Source organism: Meriones unguiculatus, chromosome 4 (assembly GCF_030254825.1).
Source record: "Meriones unguiculatus strain TT.TT164.6M chromosome 4, Bangor_MerUng_6.1, whole genome shotgun sequence".
Taxonomy (NCBI): domain Eukaryota; kingdom Metazoa; phylum Chordata; class Mammalia; order Rodentia; family Muridae; genus Meriones; species Meriones unguiculatus.
In genome coordinates, this window is record NC_083352.1 from 37,531,046 (window position 1) to 37,541,014 (window position 9,969).

Genomic DNA, 9,969 nt, shown 5'->3' on the forward strand with positions numbered 1-9,969 from the left:
ATCCATTGAGGCTGTGAACTCAGCTACTCTTTAGGCTGGCCTGGGGTTTGAGCTTTCCCAGACCGGTGCCTAGAAGTAGGAAGAGCCTCCCGGTCGCAGCTAGTCAATGACGGCCCCAACCAGTTTCAGGGTTGTCTCTTGATTTGCATATTCTGAGCGCCTAAGGCCGGTTCCACCCTTCTGCGCTTCTCCGAGGCAAACGGCCAGGGTACAAGAGAGGAGGGTGCAGGCTTGAGCGCCCCAGGAGCTTAGTCTCCCAGCCCTAAGGGACACTTCTAATATCTACTTGAACTTCCGTTTAGCTTCCCTCTGCCTCGGGCTGGGCAAAGGTCCTCCTCAGCCAAAGTAATGAATGTCATCATCTGGGCTCCTAGCAGCCGTGCGTTTCCTAACAAGACACTTAGAGTGGATGGTTTGTGGATAAGCAAAAGGCAACAGAGGACTCCATTTCTAAGGTCTTTAACACAAAATATTTATTGGTAAGGGAGGTCCTTCGGATAGGCCAACTGGCCCTTGGCTCGCTCCCGTCCAGTTTCTGTTGGCCCGTTATTTACACATGTACAGCATATACAGGTTTTATTTCAAGCCGCCACCCAATCGCCAAGTAATCCAGGCGCTGGATGGGCGTCAGAGCACGGGAGGGTGTTGGGGCGCGTGCAGGTTGAGGGGGTTGGGATGAGTATGGCCGATCAGATTGAGGTAATGCCGGTCCAGGCCCTGCATCTGAGCCAAGAACGGGCTGTGCTGCTGCGCCGGGCCGGGGAGAGGTACCGGCGGGCTGGACAAGTAAGGCAGGGCCGGGCCGCGGGCCGCGCCGTGCGACCAGGGGAATGACCCCGGGCTAGCACCCTGCGGGAACACAGCGGCCTCGCCGGGGCCGTGGCCTGCCAACTCCGAGCCCGCCGGAGGCAGCGGATAGGAGAAATCCGGCTCCGGGAGGGAGAGCGACGGGAAGGCGGGCTCCGCGCCCAGGCGGGCCTTGGACTGCAGAAAGGCGAGGATGCGCGCGTACTTGCTGTCCTTGGTCTCCATCCGCTCCACCGTGGTGAGGTAGTGCACCAGGTTCTTCATGCACTCGTGGTAACCATAGTGGAAGTAGTTGGCGAATTCCGCTAAAAGCTCTGCTCGGGTGGGGGGGCGCGGGGGAGGGGCAGGAAAGAGAGCAGGAAGGAGGAAAGGAAAAGAGAATGGACGCGTCCCCTCCTAGGAAGGAGCCAAGCATCTCTGTCGGCTTAGGGCTAGGTTCCCACTGGAGGCTCGCATTCTCTCCTCAGTAAGGCGCCTCCCTAAGACCCCGACCACGTCACGGTCCCGCCACACCCCATCTCAGAGGAGCAATCGACCTGCTTCTTCAGCGGCTCCTCCCTGGCGCCCAGCAGGTGCCTTCTCGGCCTCTGGCTGCGCCCCGCTCCAGGCCTCTCCTCCCCGCCTCCGCCCCAGGCTCCAGGTTCCGGCGTGGCGCACGCTCCCTGCTCAGGTTTCCTCTGCCCGAACCAATGCCCACCTTTCTCCCTCCCCCGGGGGAAATCCGCCGAGTGCAGAGCTCTGAGGTACTGAACTGTCATCTCCAGAATCTCCGCCTTCTCCAGCTTGCCGGAACTCTGCAAAAAGGAGACCACAGGAACCTAGGGGCGGCCCGCCCACGGCCCACCCACGGGACTGCTGGGCCGCACTGCTTTCCGGAAAGGAAGTTGCCGGCGCCAGAGCAGCCGCCTGGGGCTTAGGTCCCCCGGGAGGGGACCCTTCCCTCAGGCCAGCCGCGTGCGCAGAGGCCCCAGGGGCGCCGTGGAGAGCGACGCTAGCGGGTTCTCAGCACCGCAAACGCTACCTGTTTGGCCAGGGCCATGGGCACTGTCTTGCCCAGCTCGTTCAGGCAGCGGTTGATGCGGTCCCTCCTCCGCTTCTCGATCACCTTATGAGAAACCGGGGTTCTCTGCAAGCACAGGAAGGTTTCACCTTTAGGACGCCCTACCCCAAGGAGCCGTCCTGCGGGCTACCAAAGTTGGCCCACTCGCCAACCCAGAATGAGCCCTGCCCTGCCAAGCCAGACCGGGAGAGCTCTGTCCCCCCCCCGCCCCCCGGACCCCGCGCTGGCGCGCCTGCCTTTCCACCCCCCTGCACACCCCCGCCACTCCACCGAGCTGAGCGCCTGGGCTCTGGGAGGTGGCCGCCAGCCTCCTCCAGCGAGCTTCTCCTCAACTGAGGACTCTTCCCTTGTCTCGGTCTCTGTCCCCCTTTCCAAACCACTCCGGACTCCTCCACACTTGAAATCCCGTGTGGCCCATCGACACGGCCAAGTTTGGGGATTGGGGGGTGGGGTGGGGGGAGGTCACACTCCATCCGTCCAGAGCGCAAGCACTCACTTTGCGTTCCCTGAGCCTGTCTGACATCCTGGTGCGTGTGCGCGCCCTCGGCCGGGGCGGTGGCGCGCGAGGCACTCGTCCACGTTCCGCGTCGTGTGCCTCTTGGAGGGTCCCAGGTGGACTGCAGCCTCCCAGGTCCGAGGGGGCTCCCTTTATAAAGCAGCCATGTAAGGAGCTGCGAGTGCATTCTCACGAGCTGAATTATTCCATAGGATTAGGGGTTCTGCGTTTGGAGCATGTATGCATTCAAGGTCAGTTTTTAAAGAAGCTAAGGGGGAGGGAAAAAAAAGTTAGCAGCCGAGGGGGGCGAGCCGGGGGCAGATCAGCTTTGTTAATCCACGTGGCTCTTCAAAGGACACGTGATCCGTCGGGGACTAACATTTGCATGGCAACAGACAGCTCGGGGAAGAGGAGGCGAGGAGCTGGAGCCCGGCGGAGCGGCGGCGCAGGGCGCAGGGGCGCAGCGGCCGCGGGCACCGGGGGGCGCGAGGCCCTTCACAAAACAGCGTCGCCTCCTTTCGTCCCACCGCTGAGCCTCGCGCGACCGCCTGTTTACAAATCCCAGCAAGCCCGCGCTCCCAGCGCCGAGTGCGTCTTAAAGCCTGTCCAGAGTCATTAAAGTAATTAAGTAAGCCTTTAATAGGCTGTTCCGCCGGGTTCAAGGGAGAGCTCCTGGAGACGGAGGCGCCCCGTTTGTTCCCAGGCTTTTCTCACACGACTTGGTGACACGTCCGTCTCTCCTCCCCACCCCACCCCCCCTTTTTGTTTACACCGCTTTATTTGTCCGGACATCCCGGCAGGTGTGGGGCTGCGGCTGGCACACGAGGCTCCCGCCTCGCTCGGCCCCTCCCGCAGGCTTTTGGCACGCGACTCTCCCCCCCGACTAGCTCCTGACCAAGGAGTCTGCTTTCTTTTCTCCCCCCTACCTCCTCTTGCTCCTCCCTCTTCGCGGGGGGGCGGGGAGGGAGGGAGAGGCTCAATTTGTAGCCTATTATCCTATAAGAAAATGTCCTTTGAAAAGTATGAATAGTTTCATTGGGTTCAATTTTAATAATGCCGGGCGTGTAGTGGAGGGGAGACGGCCCTGGGTGTGTGTGTATGTGTGTGTGTGTGTGTGTGTGTGTGGTGGGGGGATGGACGACAACACAGAGGAGAGTGGGCCGAGAAGAAAAGGGGGAATGCAGCTGGCCCAGGCGAGCATTATGCCACGTCACCTGCGTTGAGGGGGCGCCCACAGACCCCTATTCATTTGCCTAATTTTGGTCAATTTAACAAACTTCAGGAGAAATTATTGTGGCTTTGTCAGGGAGGGTGAAGCCTTCTGATCGAATTAACAGCATGTTTTGATCCGGTAAATGTCATTAGAAAGGGAGAAACAATCGCGCTTAGAGGGCTCTGGGTAATGCGCCCAAGTGGAGACGCCAAAGCGCACGGCTCACAAAGGGAGCAAGTAGCTGCCACAGCGAACTTTTGTACCCGCCCATCGCCCAAGTTTTGACACAAAAAGGCATTATTTCATACTTGAATACGTTTAATCCAACGATTGTCTATTTTTTGCAAACATATTTTCACAGCATTGTTAACTTTTTATGTCCCCCTCTCGCGGGCGCCTTTTCTTAACGTTTGGGGGCGGGAGAGCGCAGACACTTTGGGCATCAATATTTGTCACTGAAAAGGGCCCCGTGAAGTTAGGGAAGTTGATCTCTTTTTTATGGTTTTAGAAAGCGAGATATCGGGGGAGGAGGAGGAGGGAGGAGAGAGACGGACAGAAACCCAGAAGGAAATGAGCTGGACCGGCGCAAAGGGAAGGAGGGGGTGGTGGCCCTGGGAACTCTCTCCGCCCGCTGCGCCTTTGCCTGAGTCTGCACGGCCGCGGGCCCAGGCCCCCAGCCGCCGAGCTCTTATTTGCCGCCTCGGGGCGTGTGTGGCGGTGGTGGGGATGAGCTTCCCTGCAGATAAAAACGACGGAAAGGATCTTTGTTTTGTGACTTCTTTCAGGCTCACCGAGTTCTCACCTATCCCCAACCTTTCCCATCCGGGAACAAGGAAAACCTCCCTCTAGGCGTCTCTCCGGTCCTTTTGCCCCACACCGCGGAGAAAAGCCTCCCTGCTTTGCTAGACGACCCGCGGGCCCCGAGGCTTATCCCTTTGGGTGGTGCCAGGCCCTGCCAGAGGTGGGTAGGGCGGGTCCCCGCTCGGCGGCAGCACCTGTGAGCTCCGGGACGCAGAGCCAGACCGGAGGCGCAGGACCTCTGGGATGCAGCCGCCAGCTCCCCGCTGCCCGGGGGGTGTGGGAATCGCTCCGCGCCGAGCACGCTGGGGTGCCCCAGTCTCGCCTGCAGTTTTGCTGTTTGGTTGGTTTTGTTTTTACTTCGCGCCAGGTTGGACAGGCTCTGGACCTTCTTGCAGGTTGCTTTGCCAGCCGCGTGCTCTCTTAGGAGTGGTGTGGTTCTCAGTAGATTCACCGGCACACAAAAGGATTAAACAGGAGCCCTTGCGTCCAGATCAGCTAGAGGGAATGAGTAAAAGGGAGCGCGCGCTTCTCACCCCCCCTTTTTTTTTTTTTTTTTTTTTTTTTTTTTTTTTTTTGCCAGCCGACTCGGAGTTGATCCTCTTACCGCTGGTGTTAACTCCAGCTGCAGGCACGTTCCTCAAGCCCAATCTCACTCCATGCAAACTGTTTAATTTTCCAGGGGCTGTTTGCCCAGAACCGAAGTTTCTTCTTCTGCTGGCTGAGCTGGGCTGGGGTGGATGCGTGCAGGCCCAGAGCCCAAGGCGCAGGCTTGCCCTGTGGTTGCCCCTCCCTGGGAGATCCCATCACTTCTTCTCCTTAGGACTGGGGAACAGGCGCTTCCACTTTTGCTCTCCCTTGTAGCACGTCTGAACCACAGTCCAGGAGAAAACAAAAACAAAACAACAACAACCCGGTGCCTTTCTAGGCGTTGCTTTTACTCTCTATCTTTGGGGTGCTGGCCAAGGCCCCCTGAATCTTGAGGTTGTTTCTACTCAAAAATGAGAGCCAAGTGGGGAGCAGCAGCGTCTCGGCAGCCAAAGAGCCTGTTCACACACCGGCTACACTCCTGCCCTCAGAGCCAGATACCAAGAAAGATAAAGAGTATCGTCTGTGCCTCAGTTTTCCTCTTCTGTAAAATGGAGATAACATTGTGTCCATCATGCTAACAGGCTGTCACCGCGGTAAAATAAGAGAGACAAGACTCTCAAGGAGTTCTAAGTACTCCATTTTTTTTTCCAGCAGCATTCTTTTTGTGGTGGCTTTTCTATTTTATTGGAACTATGGGAATTTCCCTGTTAAAAGAACTTCCACTCACTTCATAGTGGACTTTTTCTTTTCCTCCTTCTCCCCCCCCCCCCCTTCCTCCTCCGTCTTCAAAAGCATTGCTCTCCCTGGAAAAGTCAGACTTTTCCTGAAGCCTGTTAAATTTAACCCAAATTAGGTAAATGAAGTGGGGAGAGGGGGTTGGGTTCCCCTCTCACAGCGGACATCACCCAGTGCTCTCTGGCCAACTCTCCCAGTGTGAAGACTGGGTTAGGGGAGGAGCTGCAAGACTAGAAACCTGTCCACACAGTCGTTCAGAAATGAGCTAGTTGAGTGGCATGGACACCTGCAGGAGGCCAGACAGCGGAGGGGTTGGTCAAAGGGGGCCCGGCTGCGGTTAGGGAGAAGTAATGAAGGTTAAAGAGCTCTGTTAATGTGCAGTGCAGTGATGGTGCTTCAGGATGGTGTATTGTACATTTGAAAATATTAGGGCAGTGGTTCCCAAACTGTGGGCCACGGCGCCTTTGGGGGTCAAAGGGCTCATTCACAGGAGTTGCCTAAGAACAGCAGAAAGGGTAGGGTTCCGGCACTAGGAAGCACCGCTGCACTAGGAGATTGCACCTTAAATGTTCAGGTCACAAAATTCCAGCCGCGTGAGGCGATGCGTTGTTAGTCACGTGGACTGCACAGAGTCAGCGTCAACCCACTGTATCCAGGGTACTGTAGCCAACTGTGGGGCAGGTTAAAGGTGGCGGGAGAGGAACTCCTCTGGAGCATGTCTGGAGACTAGCCGGCTGGTGGTTACTCCAAAACAATCTAATTCAGCATCCGTCCACGCAGCATTGGGTAGTCTAAGTAATCTATAGTCCCAGTATTGAGTGGTGCAAGTAACCTAGGGATGATTTAAAGTATACGGGAGTGAGGAAAGAGGCCAGCAAGAGGGAAGGAGACAGGAGGGACGAGAGAAGGCAGGGGAGTGGAGGGGGAGGAACAAGAACAAAATCCGTATGAAAATGTCATAATGAAACCCGGTACACTTTTTAAAGTGCTAACTTTAAAAAGTAAACAAACAAACAAAAACACAAAGAGTAAAACAGAGAATGTAGCTCAGCTGGTAGAATGCTTGCACAGTAGGCAGGAAGCCCTGGATTTTATCCCCAACGCCACACAAATGATGCAAAGTGCACGAGGCTGTAATCCCAGAAGTCAGATGTGAAAGCAGGAGGACCGGAAGTTCAAAATCATCCTCAGCTACATAGGGGGCTTGAGGCCAGTGTAGGATACTTAAGATCCTAACACACACACACACACACACACACACACACACACGAAATACTAACATAGGCACCAGATATACAAATACTATGTGTTTGTGTAAGAGGAGTTAGTATTCATGGATTTTGGTTTCTAAGGTGCCCTGGAACTAATGTCCCATGGATATTGAGAGACACAATGTCTTGCTTGTCATGGTTTATTTGTGATTTGTTTCCAAGAGTCTATAGGATTGGAGAGTTGCTCCTCAAGGTGATGAAATAAGGCGAGGATGGGACCTTTAAGAAGCGTAGCTTGGTGGGGGGTCACCTGGTCATTGGAGGTGTGCACAGGAGCTCTCAAGGTGTCCCTTAGGAGAGAGTTGCTGTGAAAGCTGAGCTTCTTCTCACTCAGCTCTGCTTGCTGCATCTAATTGCTATCTGTTGCTCCTGTCCAGGTTCCCACATCGTCACCTGCTACGATGTCACGGTTCTGAGAGTTCCCCCCCCACTAAGTCTGAGGAGAGGCATGAGGCATGTTCCTAAACCTCCAAAACTGTGACTGAAATAAGCATCCTCTCTTTATTACTATAATTTACCCAGACATTTCATTATAGCAATGAAAGAATGGCTAATTTAATGTTGTATATTATAAGAGTTAATAACATTTTAAAAATAAATAATTTTAGAAAAAACAAGGCTATTTAGAAATTAAGAAACGCCAGTTGAATATTGTCCCATGCTTTGCTTCCTAGCATGTGAAGACCTCAGTTGAAAAATATACGGCAAAGCTGGGTGTGACGTCATTAATCCCAACACTTGGAAGGTAGAGGCAGGAAGATCTCTGTGAGTTAGAGGCCAACCTGGTCTACAAAGCAAGTTCAGGACAGCCAGGGCTATTACACAAAGAAACCCTGTCTCAAAAAACCACAACCAACCAACCAACCAATGAAACAAACAAAAAACCCCTAATATTCATATTGTTATTTTACTATATACTCCTCTCTTTCTATTGTTTCCAAACACTTGGTGATCGATTCTTTCTTCTTTCTGTCCAACTCAGAAACAAGGTGTGGGTTTGGTGTTGTTGAAAATAAAATGGTGATGGGCTATAAAATGTTTATTATTATTTGCCCTATGATTATCATGGCGGTATTATTTAACCTGCTATTGCAATTAATAAGACACAGACACTTGTTAGATTTTATAATTGCCTTATTTACCTTGGGCCGGGCAGATATTTCCACCTATGCCATCTCAATAACCTCCCCATCCATCTCCCAGCCCCCATCCAATGCCATCCGCCTTAACCATTTTGTCTGGGCTACCTTCCATCCATAATGTCATCAATACTTGCTTGTCTTTTTTATCTTGGTGTTTTTTCCATCCAAACCATCCTCAGAGTCCTTTCTCCTGGCCCACATCATTCCTTCTCCAGGAAAACCCATCATGGCGTCCTACTCTCTTCCCGTCTTCTTCTCTAAACCCAAAGCCCAGGAACCTTAGCCACAACCTACCCCATTCTGCCCTGGCCAGGTTTTAGGTCTTTTAATCAAACGATCAGGAATAATGTCTTAGGCAGGTTTTCACTGCAAGGATAGAGCAATAACCAGATCTTGAGGGCCAGTAATTAGCATCAAAATACAAGCATCAAACCAACCCCCACCTTTTGAAAACAGTGGAAATAGATGGAAATTAAAGAATGTAGTTTCTACCAAATTGCCGTGGTTATCTGGGCGATTTCAAATCCTGCCAATCTTTACCAGTACACACAGCAGTCTTTTTAGACTAGTGGTTCTCCACCTTCCCAGTGCTGGGACCCCTTAAATACTGTTCCTCATATCGTGGTGACCCCAACCATAACATTATTTCCGTTGCTGCTTCATAAACTGTAATCTTGCTACTGTTATGAGTTGTGCTTTATGGTGGTGTTAGGTGACCCTGAGAAAGGGTCATTCAAGCCCTGAGTTGTGAACAACTGTTTTAGACCTAATGAGGGAGACAGACCCCGGGAGAGTCCTGTCAGTGGGAAATGCCTTTGTGCTAGCTCTTCTGTGTTTCTGAAGGAGGAGGGAAGGTGAGGTAGCAAGGGAACTGGAACCCTGGGTTTTGTTCTGCAGTGGGCTCCTCAAGCTTCCCTTGGAAATGGCTCATGAGCGTGTTGACACGCAATGCCCCAGGGTGAGAGCTGAGGAATATGATGTACTGGGGAGACCCAGGATGTCCCACGGCTCACAGAAAGCCACTACCACAAAGATTTTACCAAGAATTTATTGATTTGATACACGATCTCTAAGGACGGCTGCCTCAATGTCTTGTAAATAAGAGTCCAGTCAGGGCCCTGGGATTCAGCCCTGGTGCACATTCTGTGGGGTGTCTTGCTGCCTTCCATGTGTGTGAGCGCTGGAGAGAAGCACTAGCCATGCCCTTGCTCTTTCTCCTAACCCTCTTGTACATTTCATGAGTTTAGAGTCAATGACAGCATGTACTGAGCACCAACAAGCATCCAGGACCTGGGAGTAGCCAACAGGATGGGCTTTTCCCTGCCTTCCACAGGTTCATGTACTAAGAAAGAAGAAAATATTGTCATTAATACAATAACCTCAGCAAGGCAGCCTCTGTGTGAGAGAGAGAGAGAGAGAGAGAGAGAGAGAGAGAGAGAGACCATTACTCTCAAATTGCTTATGTTTGTTCATATCTTTTTCTTTGCTTTTGTTTCTTCATTGCTTGCTGTTTCTGCCCTGCAACGGCATCAGCAGTCCTACTGTGTTGGCAACCTCCGCAGACTTTTCTTAGTATCATATTCCTCTGCTCTCTCTAGCCACTAAGCATAGTCTCAACCCTGCAATGACATTGACAGAAAGGATGGGGCAACATTGTGGCTGCTGTCAGGGACAAGCAAGAGAGTGCTTGGGGATAACTGAAGTCTTGCCCTCTGTTTCAGTCAGGGTTTCTATTGCTACGAGGAAACCAAAAGCAACTTGGGGAAGAAAGAGTTTATTCACTTTATAATTTGGCATCACAGTTCATTATCCAAGAAAGTCAGGAACTCAAGCAGGGCAGGAACCTGGAGGCAGGA

General features: G+C 52.8%; 1 protein-coding gene across 1 annotated transcript; it reads right to left on the reverse strand.

Moving 5' to 3' along the window:
• Positions 1–460: 460 nt before the first annotated feature.
• Positions 461–2,040, reverse strand: Helt (helt bHLH transcription factor). Its single transcript, XM_021650761.2, has 3 exons — positions 1,829–2,040; positions 1,505–1,601; positions 461–1,121 (listed from the first exon to the last, which is right to left on the reverse strand). The coding sequence occupies exons 1-3, from the start codon at positions 1,844–1,846 to the stop codon at positions 628–630; spliced, it is 609 nt and encodes a 202-aa protein (XP_021506436.2). The 5' UTR covers positions 1,847–2,040; the 3' UTR covers positions 461–627.
• Positions 2,041–9,969: the final 7,929 nt, after the last annotated feature.

Bases quoted from the DNA above. Each gene is read 5' to 3' on its own strand.
- Helt (XM_021650761.2), bottom strand. The intron at 1,122-1,504 runs GTGGGCATTGGT...CCACCCGAGCAG, and splicing joins CCCCCGGGGGAGGGAGAAAG to AGCTTTTAGCGGAATTCGCC.